The 20,907-nt window shown below is 41.0% G+C and overlaps 1 protein-coding gene across 4 annotated transcripts in view; it reads right to left on the bottom strand.

The window, feature by feature from the left end:
- The window catches only part of cdc42bpab (CDC42 binding protein kinase alpha (DMPK-like) b), a 254,069-nt gene that overhangs the window by 109,597 nt on the left and 123,565 nt on the right, over window positions 1-20,907 (bottom strand). For all 4 annotated transcript variants that reach the window (XM_061886127.1, XM_061886128.1, XM_061886130.1 and 1 more), the window contains exons 3-5: window positions 20,269-20,352; window positions 16,417-16,512; window positions 10,986-11,134 (exon numbers count right to left, since the gene is read on the bottom strand). In XM_061886127.1, the coding sequence (XP_061742111.1) occupies window positions 10,986-11,134; window positions 16,417-16,512; window positions 20,269-20,352 (329 nt within the window). The remainder of the gene's footprint in view (window positions 1-10,985; window positions 11,135-16,416; window positions 16,513-20,268; window positions 20,353-20,907) is intronic.

Genomic DNA, 20,907 nt, shown 5'->3' with positions numbered 1-20,907 from the left:
ACTTCTTCTGTTTGCCTAATATTGGCATTATTACTGCCACAAGTGGTGGAAAAGTGTATTACAACTGAGTACTACTGCAGCCTATATGGAGACCTGCTAAGAAACAGATATTTTTCGGGCGGCCCAACTCTGTGCTAGATGAAGAAGGTTGGATTCTAATCACAGCACTTTGATTTATAGGTTGATTGCATTGTCCTTTGGCTTAGTCACAGAAACAGGAAGCCGGCTGACGCTCACGTGCAGACACCAACACCAAAATGAAAACACACGCCCTCGTCATCTGCTGCCAAATGTACACACGCAGACACACACTCATCAGACGACAGAACACGCCCTCCTCCAGGGATCTGCTCTGGGTGACTCCGCCCTCAGCAAGACGGGGGAAAGCGAAAGAACAATTGGGACTGTTGAGCGTGTGTGCATGGGAGTGAGAAAGGTTTGGTAGGTGGAGAGCATGTATCGCCAACACACCCACACCGCTCAAACCCCGTCATGGCTGTCCCACACTGTGCACGGAGGGTACTTTGGCCATGTCTACACTAAGTCGTTTAACCCCTTAAACGAATAATTATTTGGCCTAAGCCCTGTTTCAGCCACACTAAACCAGCGTTTAAGGTCCCCCTCCTTGGACAAATTTTTACATGGGTAAGCGCGCCGTGTATTTCTTGAATCTCCGGCACTTAGCTTTGTATGGACTCATTGATCGCTTATAGGGGAACATTATCACAATTCCAAAAGGGTTAAAAACAATGAAAATCAGTTCCCAGTGGCTTGTTGTATTTTCTATTTTTTTTTATTTTATTTTACCGGTCCCTGAATATCCCTAAATAAATCTTTAAAGTGCCTTATTTTCGCTATCTTCGAAACCACTATCCATTTCCCTGTGACGTCATACAGGGCTGCCAAAACAAACATGGCGGTTACCACAGCAAGATATAGCGACATTAGCTCGGATTCAGACTCGGATTTCAGCGGCTTAAGCGATTCAACAGATTACGCATGTATTGAAACAGATGGTTGGAGTATGGAGGCAGATAGCGAAAACGAAATTGAAGAAGAAATCGAAGCTATTGAGTGAATAGCTATTGACGCTATTCAGCCATAGCGTGGGTGTACCTAATGAAGTGGCCCATAGCATGGCTGCCTTATTAGCATCGCCGGTAAAATGTGCGGACCAAACGATCAGGACTTTCGCATCTTGTGACACTGGAGCAACTTAAATCCATCGGTTGGTAAGTGTTTGTTTCGCATTAAATGTGGGTATCTAGTTTCAAATGTACATACAGCTAGCGTAAATAGCATGTTAGCATCGATTAGCGTAGCATGTTAGCATCGATTAGCTGGCAGTCATGCCGTGACCAAATATGTCTGATTAGCACATAAGTCAAGAACATCAACAAAACTCACCTTTGTGATTTCGTTGACTTAATCGTTGCAAATGCATCTGCAGGTTATCCATACATCCCTGTGCCATGTCTGTCTTAGCATCGCCGGTCAAATGTGAAGACACTCTGGCACATTCAATGGGGGTCTGGCGGAAGATTTCTTGCCAGTGGTGCAACTTGAATCCCTCTCTGTTAGTGTTGTTACACCCTCCGACAACACACCGACGAGGCATGATGTCTCCAAGGCTCCAAAAAATAGTCGAAAAAACGGAAAATAACAAAGCTGAGACCCGGTGTTTGTAATGTGAAAATGAATATGGCGGGTGTTACCTCGGTGACGTCACGTTCTGACATCATCACTAAAAGACAGATAAACAGAAAGGCGTTTAATTTGCCAAAATTCTCCCATTTAGAGTTCGGAAATCGGTTAAAAAAATACATGGTCTTTTTTCTGCAACATCAAGGTATATATTGACGCTTGCATAGATTTGGTGATAATGTTCCCCTTTAAAACGTAAGACTTCTGAAGTTGAAGGGAAGTCAGAAAGACAGCGCCTCACACAGGAAGAGACGTCAGAAAGAACGCGCCACAGCCAGCTTCATAATAAAGCGGTTTCGTAACTCGGAGCTAACCACTGAAAAATGGAGGCGAGTCAACCAGACATGTCCGTGTTTCTCCTTCCTTTACATCAGGGGTGCCCATTACGTCGATCGCGAGCTACCAGTCGACCGCGGGGGTGTGTCAGTCGATCTCCAGCCAGGCTTTTAAAAAAAATAGACCTAAAAATTAGTGATCATCAATCTTCACCAAGACGTCACTTAAATGACATTCACGGTACCGGAGGGTCTTGTGAGATGACGCTGGCTGCTGCAAGATCATTATTATGAAAATATGACCGAGAGGAAGGCGAGAAACACTTTTTATTTCAATAGACTCTCGCGCTGTACCTTCCGTCAAAACTCTAAAGGCCGACTGCACATTTCCTATCTTCACAATAAAAGCCCTGCTTCATGCTGCCTGCGCTAACTAAATACAGAGTCTCAGAAACCTGGCGTGCACAAGCGAACCCTCAGAAAGCTGGCGTGCACATTACTTGTGCACGCCAGCTTTCCGAGACTCTTATTTTGTTAGCGCAGGCAGCATGAAGCAGGGCTTTTATTGTGAAGATAGGAAATGTGCAGTCGGCCTTTAGAGTTTTGACGGAATGGACGGCGCAAAAGCCTGTTGAAATAAAAAGTGTTTCTCACCTTCCTCTCTGTCATTTTTTCATAATAATGAACTGGCAGCAGCCAGCGTCATCCCACAAGACCCTCGGGTGCCGTGAATGTCAATCAAGCAAGCTACGGAATTTGCCGGCAATGTTTTTCTTGTAAAGTGTATGGAAGCTGGATAAATTAGATGCCAAAAACCAACCACTTTCATGTGGTATTGTACAGAAAGGACAACTCTTTTTCTCCTCCATTTGAAAATGTGGGCGTTATCATCATTACTGTCTGATTCCAATCAATGCAAGTCATCAGAATCAGGTAATACACCAACTTATATTCTTGTCTTTGTGAAAGAAAGACATCTATATGTGTTACACATGCTTGTATTATTATTAAACACATTTAACTTGTTTACAAAAATATCTCTTTCATAAATAAATAAATATAAATGATATATATAAATGAGGTAGATCCCCTCGAGTTGGTCAATTGAAAAGTAGCTCGCCTGCAGAAAAAGTGTGGGCACCCCTGCTCTACATGTACAGACACTTGTGGAAATCACACATGAATACCCTAAGAGAAAGTGATTGCAGCTATTTGGGATACAACACTTCTCAGACGGCAAGAGAACTTTCCAGTCCAGCTCGGCTGTGATTCTACTTAGCGAAAAACTTTGTCCATTTGTCGAAGGAAGTCAACGAGAATCAAGCTCCCGTGGATGTAATAAAAAAGGTAACGTGTGCTTTGTATTACCTGGCCGTTCAGGGAAAACTAACTAAGGAAAACGGCGAATGCATTTGGACTTGCAAAGCAGACTGTATCAGTTATAGTCCGCCATGTATGTCGCAGACTCAACGTCTAGCTCAGGGGCCTCAGACACGCGGCCCGCGAGAAGTTATTTTGCGGCCCCAACCTTAATATGAAAGTTTAATGTTAGTGCGGCCTGCAAGTTTTATATGAATTGTGCTTGACAGCGTTGTGTTATTTGGGTACAAAATGGCTCTTTCAACGTTCTGGGTTGCCTACCCCTGCTATAGTGGAAAAGCGGCAAATGAGTGAAAGCGACAAAGACGTTGCCATGGAGACGAGGGTTTTCTTATGCGCCTGGCTGCAGTCACACCACGAAACCTGTCCATCAGTAATAACAGTCCCCGATAACCTGGACCAATTCAAACCGTTATTTGTTTTTTTTTATTGTTTAATTTGCATTGCCTCACACGATGAACACTACGTATATTTCTATATGTCGCCGGATAACTCCGGGAGCCATCACTTTTTTGCGCTTGCTATCCCGGTACTTATCCACAGACCGCCGTGTTGCTGTAGAGAGGAAAAGCGGAACGACACACATTGCGGGTATAACATTATTCTCCGTACGTTGGCTAAATACTAATATATTCCACAACCCCAAACATGTCTTGTTCAAAGCCCTGGAGTGAAGAGAAGGGTTAGTGATGAGCAAAGACAATTCCAGGAAAAGTGCAATATTTCTTTGTTGAGCACAGGGGCACCCCGACGTGTCTTATTTGCACAGAGAAAGTTGCGGTGCACAAGGAATACAATTTGAGACGTCATTATACAACTAGACATGCTGAGGAGTATGCAACATCTTTTTTAAGAATTTTTTTCTTGCGGCCCAGCCTCACCCAGACTCTGCGTCCAGTGGGCCCCAGGTAAATTGAGTTTGAGACCCCTGGTCTAGGTCCAGAGTATATAACGTCACCAAAAAGGCAAACAAGTGAGTAGTGTCCTGACCAGATATCAACATCCCTAGTTTGATGGATGTAAAATGTTCTTTATCACATTGTTTATGTATCTAATAAAGATATGAATGATTTATGATGGCTCAGGTGTGATTCACTACAATAGGGCACCACAGCTCACTGGATTCCAGTTAATTGAAATACTATAAAACTGGATATTGCTCAGATAAGTTAGATTTAAGAATTTACACACAAAGCAACACTGGAGGTGACTATGACGTGCGCATTTTCTGCGCATGCGTATTAGAAGGGGGTCTTAAACGGTGGCATTGTTGTGTGTGGACATGAGTAGGGTTAGTCGGGATTTACCCTGGACAACCTTAGTGTAAACAGGGCCTTTGAGAGAAATGTTGTCGTCCCCTCCTTCACCTTGCTTTTTATTATTTTCCACTCTGGGTGTTTGCTGCAGGGGCCCCTGAATGTTTCACTTCCAAAGGCCAAAGTAAAAATGCTCTATGGGCCAAACAGCGATTTTGGCCATGCAACAGCACATTTATTTAGCATGGTTGTCTAATTCAGTCAACAAGCAACTCGAAATCTTCAATTTTAACCTCACAGCCTTCAAAAAGGTAATTTTTTGCAGGTGTTCACCATTTCATGGTATTGTTCTGTAACCAGCTCCTCCTACTTATTTCATCCAAACTTTAACCACACATACTGACATATGGATGATTTCAAAGCATTTAAGTTTTTATCATAGGGCGCAGGCAAAGCGTCCAACTTGGTAAACCTTATCCATAAAGCAGGGGTGTCAAACATTCTGACCGTGAACAGGTCTAATCCAGCCCGCGGCCTTGAAATAATGTGTGTCAATAAGGTACTTGTCTTGCTAAATGTTTTCTTTCTTTCCATTTGGACACAAAACTAAAGACTTGGGGGTTTTTTTTGTAAAAATTCCAGGCTCTCCTGAAATTCCAAGAATTTAAAAATACCAATTAAAATTCTAACTGTTACTATGTCAACATGTTTCAACTGTTAACATTTTTTTCTAAAAGTACTGCCACACCTTGAAAATATTTTTTTTACTGGAAAACAAATTAAAGTAATGTATGTCGTAGCCCTCAGAAGAAATCACACAAAGTCTGACGCTATTTTTAGCTTTTATTACCAATCTTATCATAAACCGCGGCACAATTCGAACAGGTTTTTATTACCAATCTTATTATAAACAACGGCAAAATTCCAACAGGTTTTACCTCCAGTGCAAACACTTCCTCATTCTCACAACAACACTCTTCTTTCAGTCACGGACGGTGTGTTTGCAAACATGCAAAAAACTGACATCAAATCCAAACCACATGAACATAAAACATAAACATTGGCTGGTCATTACAGTATATATATATATATATATATATATATATATATATATATATATATATATATATATACATATATATATATACACACATACATACATATATATATATATATATATATATATACGCATATATATATATATACATACACATACATACATATATATACATATATATATAGATATACATATATATACATATATATAAATATACATATACATAAATATACATATACATATATATAAATATACATATATAGATATACATATATATACATATATATAAATATACATATACATAAATATACATATACATATATATAAATATACATACATACATATATAGATATACATATATATATATATATATATATATATATATATATATATATATATATATATATATATATATATATATACACACATATATATACATACATACATGCATGCATGCATACACATACTGGTATATACTGTGCACTATTGACGAGTGATATACTGAAAACCTGACCACCAAAAAAAGACTTTGATTGCCAAAAACCACGCTACCGAAACCGGATGTAAATGCACGCCATTCCTTGTCTGGAGCATTGTCAGCATGTCTGTGATGTGGACATAATTTTAATACAGATCGCTGATATACCCGCCGACAGCCATCTACAAAATGTGCAAATATTAAGAGCACGGTGGCGGATTTTAGGGACAGAAAGTCCAACTAAAGCAGCAGCGCCAAGCAAGTGTGACGTCATGCTCGTTTCAGCCTTTTTAGTCAGCAACATTGATGGACAGAAGTTAAGAGTCTCTAAACACAACTACATTTTATAATAACACCAGAAGAAGATGTCAGATTTTTTGCCAGTTGTTTTTAATTTTAAAAAGAATAATTAAAAGTATGAAAACACTTGACAAAAATTGCAACAAAGCACATTTGTTAAAAGTACTTTGTTGTATGGAAAAACAATAAAAATGTATGTAAATACTAATTGATAAGATTTTTTTAAATGTATGTATACATTTTTTTTAGCCTTTTTAAAGAAAATCGTATAATCATGGCAAATTACTCGATGATGGCAAATTACTCGATGATGTCATTGTGACCACGCCCATAACCACAGCCCCACTGCCACAGGTATCTTGGCAGTTTAGGGGAACCCTGACACCCCGGTAAACCATCCATCCATCCATTTACTACCACTTATCCCTTTCGAGGTCACAGGGGATCGCTGGAGCCTATCTCAGCTACAATCGGGCAGAAGGCGGGGTACACCCTGGACAAGTCGCCGCCTCATCGATAGACAGAAAACATTCGCACTCACATTCACACATATTAATATATATTCCAAACATGTTTTTATTGGAATAAAATGCTTGTCCCTGCAAAAACAAGTACATTACCCATCAGTTTGTATGTGAAAAATCGAGTAATAAACTCCCTAGGGCAGGGGTCGGGAACCTTTTTGGCTGAGAGAGCCAAGAATCCAAATATTTTTTTAACACTGAACACATCCAAACGTGTGCATTTTTACGTAAGACCAACATTTCTAGTGTATAATAGCTCTCTTATTATTTGTAATAACGTTGTTATTCTGAAGCTAACTGTGGAGGGGGCGTGGCCTGCGGGCCCGCAGCGAAGCAGGGTGTGCCAGGACTGGCCTCGAAATCAGCGACAGGTGCGTAAATGGCCCACATGTCGCTCTGTTATAAGCAGCAGCCAGGAGGAGAGACGGGGGTTGGGACTGGACCCAGAGTGCGAAGGAGAACAAAAGAGAAAAAGACAATTGCTGGAAAGCAACGGAGAGACTTATTGAAAAATAAAACAATATTGCAACCCTGAAACAGGCTCTCATGTCGGTGCTTGGTGGTCCGAAGAACCCCCGGGAGGGCAAACCCTAAACTAATCAATAATAAATAAATCACTTCTTACCCTTAATGCAACTTCTTGAACAAGTGCGGTAGAAAAAAGAATGGATGGATTCAAATGCATGAGCATGTTTTATATTCCGCACGTTATTTTTAACACTTTGATTACAAGTGGAATTATTCATTACTTGTTGTGTTAAGCAGTGTCAGCTCAGATTTATCTGAGAGCCCGATGCAGTCATCAAAAGAGCCACATCTGGCTCTAAAGCCATAGGTTCCCTACCCCTGGTTTAGCTGATTAGAGAGCTAGCTTTTGCAACTAGTGGGTCAATGACGATGATTTCTGTTTTGTCTGATCAGACGTTTTACTGCCGTGTTACAGGCACACAATTAAGGTATGTAAATAAATATTTATAGAATATTTCTGCTCTAGGGAGTTGCTGTGTAACAATCTAATTGTTAGACAGCATCTATTTACTGTAACATGCCATAACTGCTGTGTGGCCCTCAACCCTCCTCCCCACAGCAATACCTGCAACTATGGCAACTGTAAACAACGAGAAGAACTGACAAGCCGAAAAGCCTGTCAAATTCCTGACTTGGCTGGTACATTCCACTCGGAACTAGCATTGCGCTCGCAGCGCAGTCGCAGACTTCAGACGGCCTCCTATCAAATGTCCCTGCAGCTGCCAGCCAGAGTCGGACCTAGAAAGTGAAACGTGTCTAATGTGGTATAACCAGATCACACCATCAGTGTGCATGTTTTCCAGCAGCCCTGATGGAAGCTTGCAGGGTGTAACGAGCAGAACATATAATAAGTACACACACACACACAGTACCGCCATTGTGGTTGGACGGAGAACTTTCCTTTTGAGCGGCGGGACTTCCTGCAAACACGTCATGGTCCCTGGCTTTGCCTCCCCACCGATCCCCTCCTCTTTCTTCTCATTTGGCTTTTGGAAATGAACCTCTTTGTTTTTGCAACAGCCGGCGGCGATGCATTCCGACTGCGATGTGTTTAGTTCTGTCCTCCCTGTGTAGCGTTCAAGTGCCATGCTTCGCCCCTCAGAGCACCTCCAGAGCTCAAGCATGTTGTCCGCTTGACTTTGACAGGCTAATAATGTAAGGTAGCGCTGTACGCTTAGCTTTTCCCCTACTAAAAGAAAAATATTACGGCATTTTTTGTAGCACAGAAAACGTTCAGTGGCATTATTAACACTCAAACAAGACAAACGTGCACGCACTTATATAAACATTACTATTGCAACACTCTATATAAGCACAGAACATCCTTAAAGTGTACTAGCACTGTTGCTAACACTAGTGTAGGGCTGGGTCACTAGGATCAAAACTCATATCCCTATTTAGTTTGACCCATAAACTAACCCATACATGGAAATTTCCATTGACGTAACTCAATATCTCCACCATGTCTTGATTTGGGGATGGCAAATATACTCTGCTCCCATAGCTCGGTTGGTAGAGCGGCCGTGCCGACAACTTGAGGGTTGCAGGTTCGATTCCCGCTTGTGCCATCCTAGTTACTGCCGTTGTGTCCTTGGGCAAGACACTTTACCCACCTGCTCCCAGTGCCACCCACACTGGTTTAAATGTAACTTAGATATTGGGTGTCGCTATGTAAAGCGCTTTGAGTCACTTGAGAAAAGCGCTATATAAATATAATTCACTTCACAATTCACTTCTGTACATGGCGAGGGAGGGACGCACATGGAGTGGTCAGAGACACTTCCGCGTCAATCACTTGTCCATATGGTTATGAATCAGGTTTATTTCACATGTGTAAGGGTGGGCGATATATCGATTAACTCGATATATCGCGTGTTTGTCTCTGTGCGATATAGAAAATGACTATGTCGTGATAATCCTTCTCACGCAGTAGCTTTTAGCTGCGGGCATTACACGACAGGCTATTTTCATTCTCTCATCTCTCCTTCTCACAGACAGCAAGCGCACCTTCTTAGGTACGTCACATATGTATACGCCCTCGCGGAGCAGAGAGGTAGCAGCATGGGTAACGTTAGCTGTGGTGCGAGCGGTAATACGAGAGAAAGAAGGTGCAAATCTTGCAACAAATGAAGGAAAAATGAATTCCAAGAAAAACAGCGGGGGGTCCATCGTCTGGCGGTGGTTTGGCTTTAAGTAGGAATATGTCCAACAGACAACCGTAATGTGTCAAGTGTGAGGCAAAAGCGTTACTACAAAAAGTAGCATTACTGCTAATATGTAGCATCATTTGAAAAGTCCCCTGCTAGAGAAAGAAGAGTGCATACTCCGTATGTCAACATCTCAATTCGGTGCCACAGGCCCACAAAATCAAAATGCAGAGGCAAACATTTCCAGATCAACACCGTATGAAAAAACAGTCAACAACAAAAGGAGATAATGTCCGCAATAACCTACCACATAGCGAAGGACAAACACTATATGATTTCCTATTATGCAGCTCATTTTTATTTGACAGTTATTGAAATATCTTGTGTGACATCATGCACAAAAGGGCACTTTATTGTTTTAAACTATTGTAGTGGCGTTCTGTACAAAAAGTACGCTTTAATTTAGTGTTGTTTTGATATGTCATGCACCAAAGTGCCCCAGAAGCTTGTTTTAAAAGGTCTCTAACAATCTTGCACTTTTTGTCTTGATAATGACATGAATGTTTGTGCCACTGCTTAATAACTGTTTAATAAATACTTTTATGGTCAATTTACTTAGTTGTGATTTCCTTCTCTGCAATAAAGTTTAAAATGAGCATATATTGATGCAGTATGAAGAAGAATGTTTTAATGTAGACACAGAATCATCGTACTGCTGTGTTTATATGCATCATTCAAGGCTAAGGCAAAATATCGAGATATATATCGTGTATCGCAAATTTTACACAATAATTAATTGTAAAAGTCTTCCTATAATACTTCCTATGTTTAAATTTGTATATTTTACAATTATAAAACATGTGGCATAGTACAAGTTTTACACTAATCAATAATTAAATGTAGTATTACATAAACATTTTCATATTTTACTTCCTATTTTCACATTTAAAATGTGAGCGTGAATGTTGCCTGTCTATCTGTGTTGGCTCTGTGATGAGGTGGCGACTTGTCCAGGGTGTACCCCACCTTCCGCCCGAATGCAGCTGAGATAGGCTCCAGCACCCCCCCGCGAACCCTAAACGGGACACTGGATGGATTTTACTTACACGTCCCAAGTACACGAAGCACACCATTTTGACCACATCATTTACTTACATGCTTGTTGCTGGGGTAAAATCTAGCTCAAAACTGCAATGCTCTTATTTTGAAAGTTACTTTGCACTGAACAGCAAGTCACTCTGTGCACGCTGTACTGCTGTGTGCTCACGTTTCCTTGACAAGTGCTCCGAGTACGCTCCAAATGTGTAACGCTAGGATCTAGAAACGTTTTGCTCACCTGTGAACGTAGTGAAGCTGATGAATGGACTCAATGGCCAGCACCATTTCAGCCAGGTAGAATCTGGCCATATCCTCGGGCAGCCGGTCCTCGAATTTACTGAGCAGGGTCAGCAGGTCCCCGCCCACATAGTAGTCCATGACGAGGTACTACAACAACATGAGAGGGGTTCTTAGTTGCAGTGACAGGGACCGACAAGGACAAATAAAAATGAACTTGATTTGTTTGCCAGCCTCCATAACCGTGCGTTGTTAACAGCTACAAGAGACAGAGTTTACAAGCCAGCTTAAATACCAACATGAAAACAAGAGATATATACGTCTTTCCCCATTGAGAAATGTCATTCACCAATCAAAAAACGTACGAACACATTACTGTCTAAACAACTAGGATACAGTATTCACATTGAACATAAAGTGATCGATATCAACTCCACATTGTCAAGTTTAAACAGACACTTTGTTCGAGATGAAGTGAACTGGCGCCACAGAAGCCGGAAGTGAAACCAAATGACCACCCGATTTGCATTCGTTAAAAAAACATTTTAAACATTTACAAATTAAAATGGAAAAAGATATTTAAACACATAATTAATAACAATATGGCTCTTCTGAGGCCAGACAATATTTAATGTTTCCTTTGACAAAAATGTATTTAGTGAATATGTTTATTTTAGTTATTAAAAGTCAACTTGGTTGAAAGTATTTTTTGAGCACACACATTCAACAATACCGTGAAAACAATCATTTTGGCCTCAAAAACTTTATTTATTGTTTTGGTTGTGTATATTTCAGGTTCCACCACCCACTATTTAACAGAAACAAAACCTATTGTTTTGTATTTGGTGCACATTTTGCTAACAGACAGGGTATATCTTATTTGTATTATTAATTTGTTTTACCTAACTTAGACAATTAAAAGTTTACATTCCAATTGCAGTGTTAAAATACATGAAAAATGCAAGTTTATTGCATTTGAAAGATTATACTTGCATCATTGTCACCGTAATTTCAGACTATAAGGAGCTGCCTTTTTCCTACACTTTGAACCATGCAGTTTATAAAACGGCGCGGCTAGTAAATGGATTTTTCTTTGCTGACAGCCTTGATATATATATACTTAAAAACAACAAACACGCAAATAACATGCAAAAATCTTGACAGTAAAATAAGAGTCTTTTATCTTTTAAGTCATGATGATGAAAAGATATGACTTGGAGTCAATGTTTCCATGTTTAGTTATTCTGCTATATGTTATGCAATGTGTATGAATATGCATATGGCTTATGACTGAATGAATGGGGGAATACATAAGTTTGACTTCTTTCTGCTACATTTCGTTTGTCATTTATTTTAAATGTTATGTTGTTGTTTTTTGTTTTACTTAAAATGAAAAAAACTAAACAAAACAAACAAAAAATACACTGAATAGGTGTATTATAGTTTGTGCTATGGCGCCATCTTTTGGACAAGTTCACTCACTGTAGGCGCTGCAGTGTCCTTCCATATAGTGCTTTCCACCGGAAGTTGAGTGCCGCTCTGTCTTTTAGCCATCCCTAGCATTTCTACTCATATGGATTCTTCATTCATCACTCCAAGCGCCGTTTGTAAGTTTTACAATATAACTAAAACAATTCTTACTTACTAAAGCTTTCAATGTGTGATGTCTGTAGAAGTGTTTTTATCGTAATGCAATCAAGCTAGCCTCGTTAGCATTAGCTAATATGCTAACACGTTTACGAGTGTCTGTGTGAATATTATTAACTTACAACGGCATTCTTTTTGTATTGTTTCAGCTTCACAAATTCCTCAGTAAATTTACCAAAACGTAGCAGTGGAGTTTTATTGAGTGTGTTTAGCTAATTGGAGAGCAAGCCAGGAGTGGACCACTCCTCTTTTTAAGGTCAGTTTAGCTCAGGGGTCGGGAACCTTTTTGGCTGAGAGAGCCATGAAAGCCAAATATTTCAAAATGTATTTCCATGAGAGCCAAATAATATTTAACATTGAATACAACTAAATGCGTTAATTTTTAAGTAAGACCAACATTTTTAGAGTATAATAAGTCTCTTATTCTTTTTAATAACATTGTTATTCTAAAGCTAACCAACAATAAATATAATACTTCTTACCATTAATGTGACATCTTGAACAGGTGCGGTAGAAAACTGATGGTTGGATTAAAATGCATGAGAATGTTTTATAATTTGAACGTTATTTTTAACACTGTGATTACCAGCGGAATTATTCATTACTCATCGTGTTAAGCATTGTCAGCTAAGATTTATCTGAGAGCCAGATGCAGTCATCAAAAGAGCCACATCTGGCTCTAAAGCCATAGGTTCCCTACCCCTGGTTTAGCTGATTAGAGAGCTAGCTTTTGCAACTAGTGGGTCAATGACAATGATTTCTGTTTTGTCTGATCAGACGTTTTACTGCCGTGTTACAGGCACACAATTAAGGTATGTAAATAAATATTTATAGAATATTTCTATGTAAATAACTATTTTCACAATGTATATATCTCAGACTTACAGTCCGGGGTGGCTATTATACGGAAAAAAATAAACACATTTACTAAAATGTTGTGGGTTTTTGATTGATTGATTGAAATTTTTATTAGTAGATTGCACAGTACAGTACATATTCCGTACAATTGACCACTAAATGGTAACACCCGAATAAGTATTTCAACTAGTTTAAGTATGGGTCCACGTTAATCAATTCATGGTAGGGTGCACTCTATAGTCTGGAAAAAACGGTATGTATTTTCAATTTATTAATAGTTAATTTGGTCTCAAAATAATGCTGAGAATAATATTGTTTATCGGCAATAATTTGTAGGTCAATATATTAGGCCAAACCACAGAGTTTGCAAACATTGCATGACCAGAAGGGCAGTGGCGTCTAGTCTGAAAGGTTTTTTCCGGGCGTGTCTCGGCTTAAAACATTTGTTGTGAGAATGTGGGAAATGGAATGACAGGCATTTGAACCGTGGGTCACAGAAAGAGAGGACAGACTGTCTGCTTGAATTGTGAATGATGGCCGATGGCAGCGGTCTTCATCACAGTCCATATCCAGCCTGCCAGATGCCAAAACATTTTTGCACCAAATGCCATTGTCGTGGTATTAAAAGTCAATTTACATTGGACATTTGTTAATATTCCGTCCTCTTATGTGTCATTTAGGGCCAAGGCAACATTAACAAATTATAAACAGGTAACATTGATCACAAAGTATAACAATGGGAATATTTCATATTGTGATTATTGTCACTAAATTGTTGAATGTGCACACTTATAACTAGGGCTGGGCTGATAAAACAATAACCAATAAGTATCGCGATAGAGGTCATACTTGCCAACCTTGAGACCTCTGAATTCAGGAGATTGAGGTGGGCGGGGTTGGTGGGTTAAAATAGATGATCGATATCTGTAGCGTCCCGGAAGAGTTAGTGCTGCAAGGGATTCTGGGTACTTTGTTGGGATTTTTTGTCAAGCCTTTAGAGACTTGTAATTACTCTTTTTGATTTGAAAACAACTGGCAACAAATCTAACATCGTCTTCTGGTGTTATTATAAAATGTAGTCGTGTTTAGAAACTTCTGTCCCGCCATGTTGCTGACTAAAAAGGCTGAAACGAGCTTGACGTCACACATGCTTGGCGTTGATTCTGCAGTTGGACTTTCTGTCCTTAAAAGCCGCCCCTGTCCTTTTAATATTTGCACATTTTGTAGATGGCTGTCGGCGGGTATATCAGCGATATTTATTAAAATTATGTCCACATCACAGACATGCTGACAGTGATCCAGACAAGGAATGGTGTGCATTTTGTTTACATCCGGTTTCGGTAGAGCATTTTTTGGTAATCAAAGTCTTTTTTTGGTGGTCAAGTTTTCAGTATATCACTTGTCAATAGTGCACACGTAATAGGATATATAAATAAATAAATATATATATATATATATATATATATATATATATATATATATATATATATATATATATATATATATATATATAGGTGTAGGTGTGGGAAAAATCACAAGACTACTTCATCTCTACAGATATATATATATATATCTGTAGAGATGAAGTAGTCTTGTGATTTTTCCCACACCTACACCTACACATATATATATATATATATATATATATATATATATATATATATATATATATATATATATATATATATATGATAAATGGGTTGTACTTGTATAGCGCTTTTCTACCTTCAAGGTACTCAAAGCGCTTTGACACTACTTCCACATTTACCCATTCACACACACATTCACACACTGATGGAGGGAGCTGTCATGCAAGGCGCTAAACAGCACCCATCAGGAGCAAGGGTGAAGTGTCTTGCTCAGGAGACAACAGACATGACGAGGTTGGTACTTGGTGGGGATTGAACCAAGGACCCTCAGGTTGCGCACGGCCACTCTTTCACTGCGCCACCCCGTCCCTATATATACATATATTCATACTGTAATTATGTACTATGTATTGTTTTATGTTCGTATGGTTTTGATTAGATGTCAGTTTTTTGTCCCGGAAGAGTTAGTGCTACAAGGGATTCTGGATATTTGTTCTGTTGTGTTACGGTGCGGATGTTCTCCTGAAATGTGTTAGTCATTCTTGTTTGGTGTAGGTTCACAGTGTGACGCATATTTGTAACAGTGCTAAAATTGTTTATACGGCCACCCTCTGTGTGACCTGTGTGGCTGTTGACCAAGCATGCTTGCATTCACTTGTGTGTGTGTAAAAGCTGTAGATATTATGTGACTGGGCCGGCACGCTGTTTGTATGGAGGAAAAGCAGACGTGACGACAGGTTGTAGAGGACGATAAAGGCAGTGCCTTTAAGGCAAACCCCCAATACTGTTGTCCGGGTGGAAATTGGGGAGAATGGTCGGCCCCGGAGATTTTTGGGAGGGGCACTGAAATTGTGTGAGTCTCCTGGGAAATTTGGGAGGGTTGGCAAGTATGAGAGAGGTAGGTGATGTCAATAAAAAACATTGTCCTAAAACAGGTGTGCCAAGATTATTCTAAAATGACTTAAGGCTGGAATTGCTGCCAAAAGTGCATTAACAAAGTATTGAGCACAGGTTCTCAATGATTGGCATTTTTTTTAGTTTTTAGAAATTTGCAACAATTTCTACATTTCTGTTTTTATCAGAATCAGAAATACTTTAATAATCCCTGAGGGGAAATTAAGATGATTAAAATAGATATATTGTCAAGATGGGGTGCTGCGTGTACATTACTGAGAAATAAAATGATTTTTTTGATTTTAGCAAATGACTGCAATGAAACAGAGTGAAACGCTTAAAAGGGTCTGAATACTTTCTGTACCGTACCCACTGTGAACCTAAGAATCAATGCAACCCAACGTTACAAGGCTCGTTTTTACACATTGTCTTTACGTCACATACCAAATTGTTGTCATCCTGGAAGGCATAGTGGAGGGTGGTAATCCACTGGGAGTCTCCGTTCACCAACACATCTCTCTCCTCGCGAAAGCACGCCGTCTAAGGGAAGAGAAGATACGGTTTAGTGAAGGTCAATATTTGAGTCACACACAACATTAAAGGGGAACTGCACTTTTTTGGAATGTCGTGCTTCATTTACACTCCTTATGTAAGACAAGACGGCACATCTTTCCTTTTTTTTATGCATTCTAAATTCAACCGTTCACTTTATTAGTCCCCGGGGGAAAATTCAGATTTTCAGCACAATCCCATTCAAGAGCAGAGACATACATTACAGGGAGACAGAACAGGAAAGCCAACTTCCGACGCCCCTTAGAAAGTGAAGGGAAGTGAAGTGAATTATATTTATATAGCGCTTTTCTATAGTGACTCAAAGCGCTTTACATAGTGAAAACCAATATCTAAGTTACATTTAAACCAGTGTTGGTGGCACTGGGAGCAGGTGGGTAAAGTGTCTTGCCCAAGGACACAACGGCAGTGACTAGGATGGCGGAAGCGGGAATCGAACCTGCAATCGTCAAGTTGCTGGCATGGCCGCTCTATCAACTGAGCTACCAACTGAAAGGTGGCAAACGGATAAGCGTTGTTAAGAAAAAGGTTTGGTCACAGACTGGGCTCCTGGGGTGGGGGTCCAGTCTGAGGCCAAGAAAAAAAAACTCAATAGCTATAAGCACACATAAACATTTTACATAGAATCCACAAGATTTGCAACAGAGGCGAGGGAGTGTAAATAAACGCCAGCAAGAGTCAGCTATCAATAGAGTTCATGGCATATGCTCTCTTCCGGCTATGAAACGCTTCTCAAAAACTTCCATCAAGGTTTTGTATACACGCTGTTTGTTAACATTCAAAGTAACATGTAACCAAATACTCTCATCGCTGAAGCATATTTAATATTAACAGTGGGATTTCTAACAATTAGGAAGATTTGTGTCATGTTTGTCCTCTAGAAATCATAATAAAACAAAAAATGTATTTTCACCTCATCTTTTTCCGTTTTCACACATTTTTTAAAACGCTCCAGGGAGCCACTAGGGCGGCGCTAAAGAGCCGCATGCGTCTTTACAGCCACAGGTTGCCGACCCATGCATTATACCAACAAACCATGTTCAATAACCAATTAAGTGTGTAGATTGAGGCTCCACTGTATAGCAGCATAAGCTACAGGGCTGTAAAATAAAATAAAAATGTTTTGAATCAATCTTAATTCTTTTTTATGATTCTTAATCAATTTAAGGAGTTCAAGTACCTAGGAGTCTTGTTCACGAGTGAGGGAAGAGTGGATCGTGAGATCAACAGGCGGATCGGTGCGGCGTATTCAGTAATGCGGACGCTGTATCGATCCGTTGTGGTGAAGAAGGAGCTGAGCCGGAAGGCAAAGCTCTCAATTTACCGGTCGATCTACGTTCCCATCCTCACCTATGGTCATGAGCTTTGGGTCATGACCGAAAGGATAAGATCACGGGTACAAGCGGCCGAAATGAGTTTCCTCCGCCGTGTGGCGGGGCTCTCCCTTAGAGATAGGGTGAGAAGCTCTGCCATCCGGGAGGAACTCAAAGTAAAGCCGCTGCTCCTCCACATCGAGAGGAGCCAGATGAAGTGGTTCGGGCATCTGGTCAGGATGCCACCTGAACGCCTCCCGAGGAAAGTGTTTAGGGCACGCCCAACCGGTAGGAGGCCACGGGGAAGACCCAGGACACGTTGGGAAGACTATGTCTCCCGGCTGGCCTGGGAACGCCTCGGGATCCCCCGGGAAGAGCTAGACGAAGTGGCTGGGGAGAGGGAAGTCTGGGCTTCCCTGCTTAGGCTGTTGCCCCCGCGACCCGACCTCGGATAAGTGGAAGAAGATGGATGGATGGATGGATAATAAATTTAAATATTAATAAAAAATTAATAAAAACATATTTTTGTCCTGTCTAGCCACTCAGACAAATCATTGTTGATGTAGATGATCTATATCTGTTGTGCAGATTTACTCAAGAGAAGATACGTGTTGGATACTTCTCCAGTTGCCTTATTTGTATTTGACTTTATTAAATGTTTATGTAGAATTTTATAAAACAAAATCGTTATTTGTAAGTAATATAGAAATCCATCAGAGCTGTTTAATTTATGGAGGAATGTAGTTAATCACAGATCTGGCGCCCATTGTTATTAAAAAAGTAGTGATATTGAATTGACAATCGATTCTGAATCGAATCGTTACCCCAATAATCGAATCATGTGGTGAGCAAAAATTCACAGCACTACTAATAAGATAGTTAACGCGCTGTAATAATAGCGGAACTAAAAATAGTTTGTCTGCGTCACTGATACTTGGTTAACACTCAGGTCACGACATGTAAATGGGGTATTGTTGGTGCTTTTTGGAGGACTTTATGGGCGCTATAGTGTACTCCTATTAGCTGCATTGTTAGCCATCTCTTACTTGCCATATTTCACAATGTAGAATGCATAAAACATTTTTTTAATATATGTGTCCTTTTCCCTGTATGATCAGTGTCAGAGTTTGGTCTGCATTGCCAGCAGTAAGTCCGACCCGTTCCCAGTGAGGGTTGGTTTGTCACAGATTCTGTTCATAATTTTTATGGACAGAATTTCTCGGTGCAGTCAGGGCGTTGAAAGGATCCGGTTTGGTGGCTGCAGGATTAGGTCTCTGCTTTTAGTAGATGATGTGGTCCTGATGGCTTCATCGAGCGGGGATCTTCAGCTCTCACTGGATCGGTTCTCAGCAGTGTGTGAAGGGACTGGGATGGGAATCAGCACCTCCAAGTCCGAGTCCAGGGTTCTCACCCGGAAAAGGGTGGAGTGCCATCTCCGGGTTGGGGAGGAGATCTTGCCCCAAGTGGAGGAGTTCAAGTACCTCGGAGTCTTGTTCACGAGTGAGGGAAGAGTGGATCGTGAGATCGACAGGCGGACGTTCCCATCCTCACCTATGGTCCTGAACTTTGGGTTATGACCGAAAGGACAAGATCACGGGTACAGGCGGCCGAAATGAGATTCCTCCGCCGGGTGGCGTGGCTCTGCCTTAGAGATAGGATGAGAAGCACTGCCATCCGGGAGGAACTCAAAGTAAAGCCGCTGCTCCTCCACATCGAGAGGAGCCAGATGAGGTGGTTGGGGCATCTGGTCAGAATGTGAGCACGTCCGACCGGTGTTGGTAAGACTATGTCTCCCAGCTGTCCTGAGAACGCCTAAGGATCCCCCAGGAGTAGCTAAACCAAGTGGCTTGGGAGTGGGAAGTCTGGGCTTCCCTGCTTAGGCTGCTGTCCCCACAACCCGACCTTGGATAAGCGGAAAAAGATGGAACTGATGGATGTGTTCTTTTCTTACATGTTGTGAACGATAAACAACATTCCAAAAAGGTGCACTTTCTCCTTTAAGAGCTGTGTCATCACGTGGATACCTGCACCTGTTTCTACCACCGGGGTCGTCACAACTATTTCAACTCGGTGCCTGAAATATGCACTCGTGCACATTGTAAGAAATATTGATGATCCACCTTCGCACGCACACTTGCGAACATTCATGCATGCACGGGTGACAAGGAGAGCTGAAACACGTGACGTGTGAGCCGCGAAGACCCAAAGGCCCACGGGACACTGAGGAATGCCAGGAATGTCAGCAAGGGGTTGACGAGCAAAACACGCCTCGGCGGCTTGTCGTACCGCAACATGTGCAAACGGCGCGGATTCGGGGTCATGGTTTCTTGTCTTGGAATGACCCACTTCCCAAGCCCAGCAGTCACGGTGCTGTTCTACCTCTTGACACTTGAGTTCTCGGAGGAACGCTTACCTCGGCTCGCTTCAGCATCTCCCACTTGTTGAGGATCTTCATGGCGAACACTTTGTCCGTATTTTTCACCTTGACCACCGCTACCTGCACACAGGATAGAACAGAAATGGTGACTCCAACGAACGTAAACATCTCAGGTAGGGCTGGGCGATATGTCGATATACTCGATATATTGTGGGTTACTCTCTGTTGGATACAGAAAATGACTATATCGTGATATTCGAGTTTACATTCTCACACAGTTGCTTTTAGCTGCTGGCATTACACAACAGGCTCTTCTCGCTCTTTCCTGTCTCTCCTTCTCACAGACAGCAAGCGCACCGTCTTACATATGTCACATATGTATACGCCCTCGCGGCGTTAGGACCTTGGCACCAAGCACGTAGACTTGACCTGTCCAGGCTAAGTCTATGAGCATGAACTGATAAAACTAGTCCGATGAGAGACCAAACATCTTCGAGGACAAAGTGAGCAGTTGACTGATCAGTTGAATACCATGAGAATATCAGTACCCTCGTAGGTACATTCAACTGCAAATATGAAAAAAATCACCTTGTAATATTGCAGATATACCCGCGGACAGCCATCTACGACTTTTAAGGAGAGAAAGTTGTGATACCCAGGGTTTCCCCTTAATTG

This window comes from Nerophis ophidion, linkage group LG24 (genome assembly GCF_033978795.1).
Source record: "Nerophis ophidion isolate RoL-2023_Sa linkage group LG24, RoL_Noph_v1.0, whole genome shotgun sequence".
Taxonomy (NCBI): Eukaryota; Metazoa; Chordata; class Actinopteri; order Syngnathiformes; family Syngnathidae; genus Nerophis; species Nerophis ophidion.
This window is presented reverse-complemented; position numbering and strand designations above follow the sequence as displayed.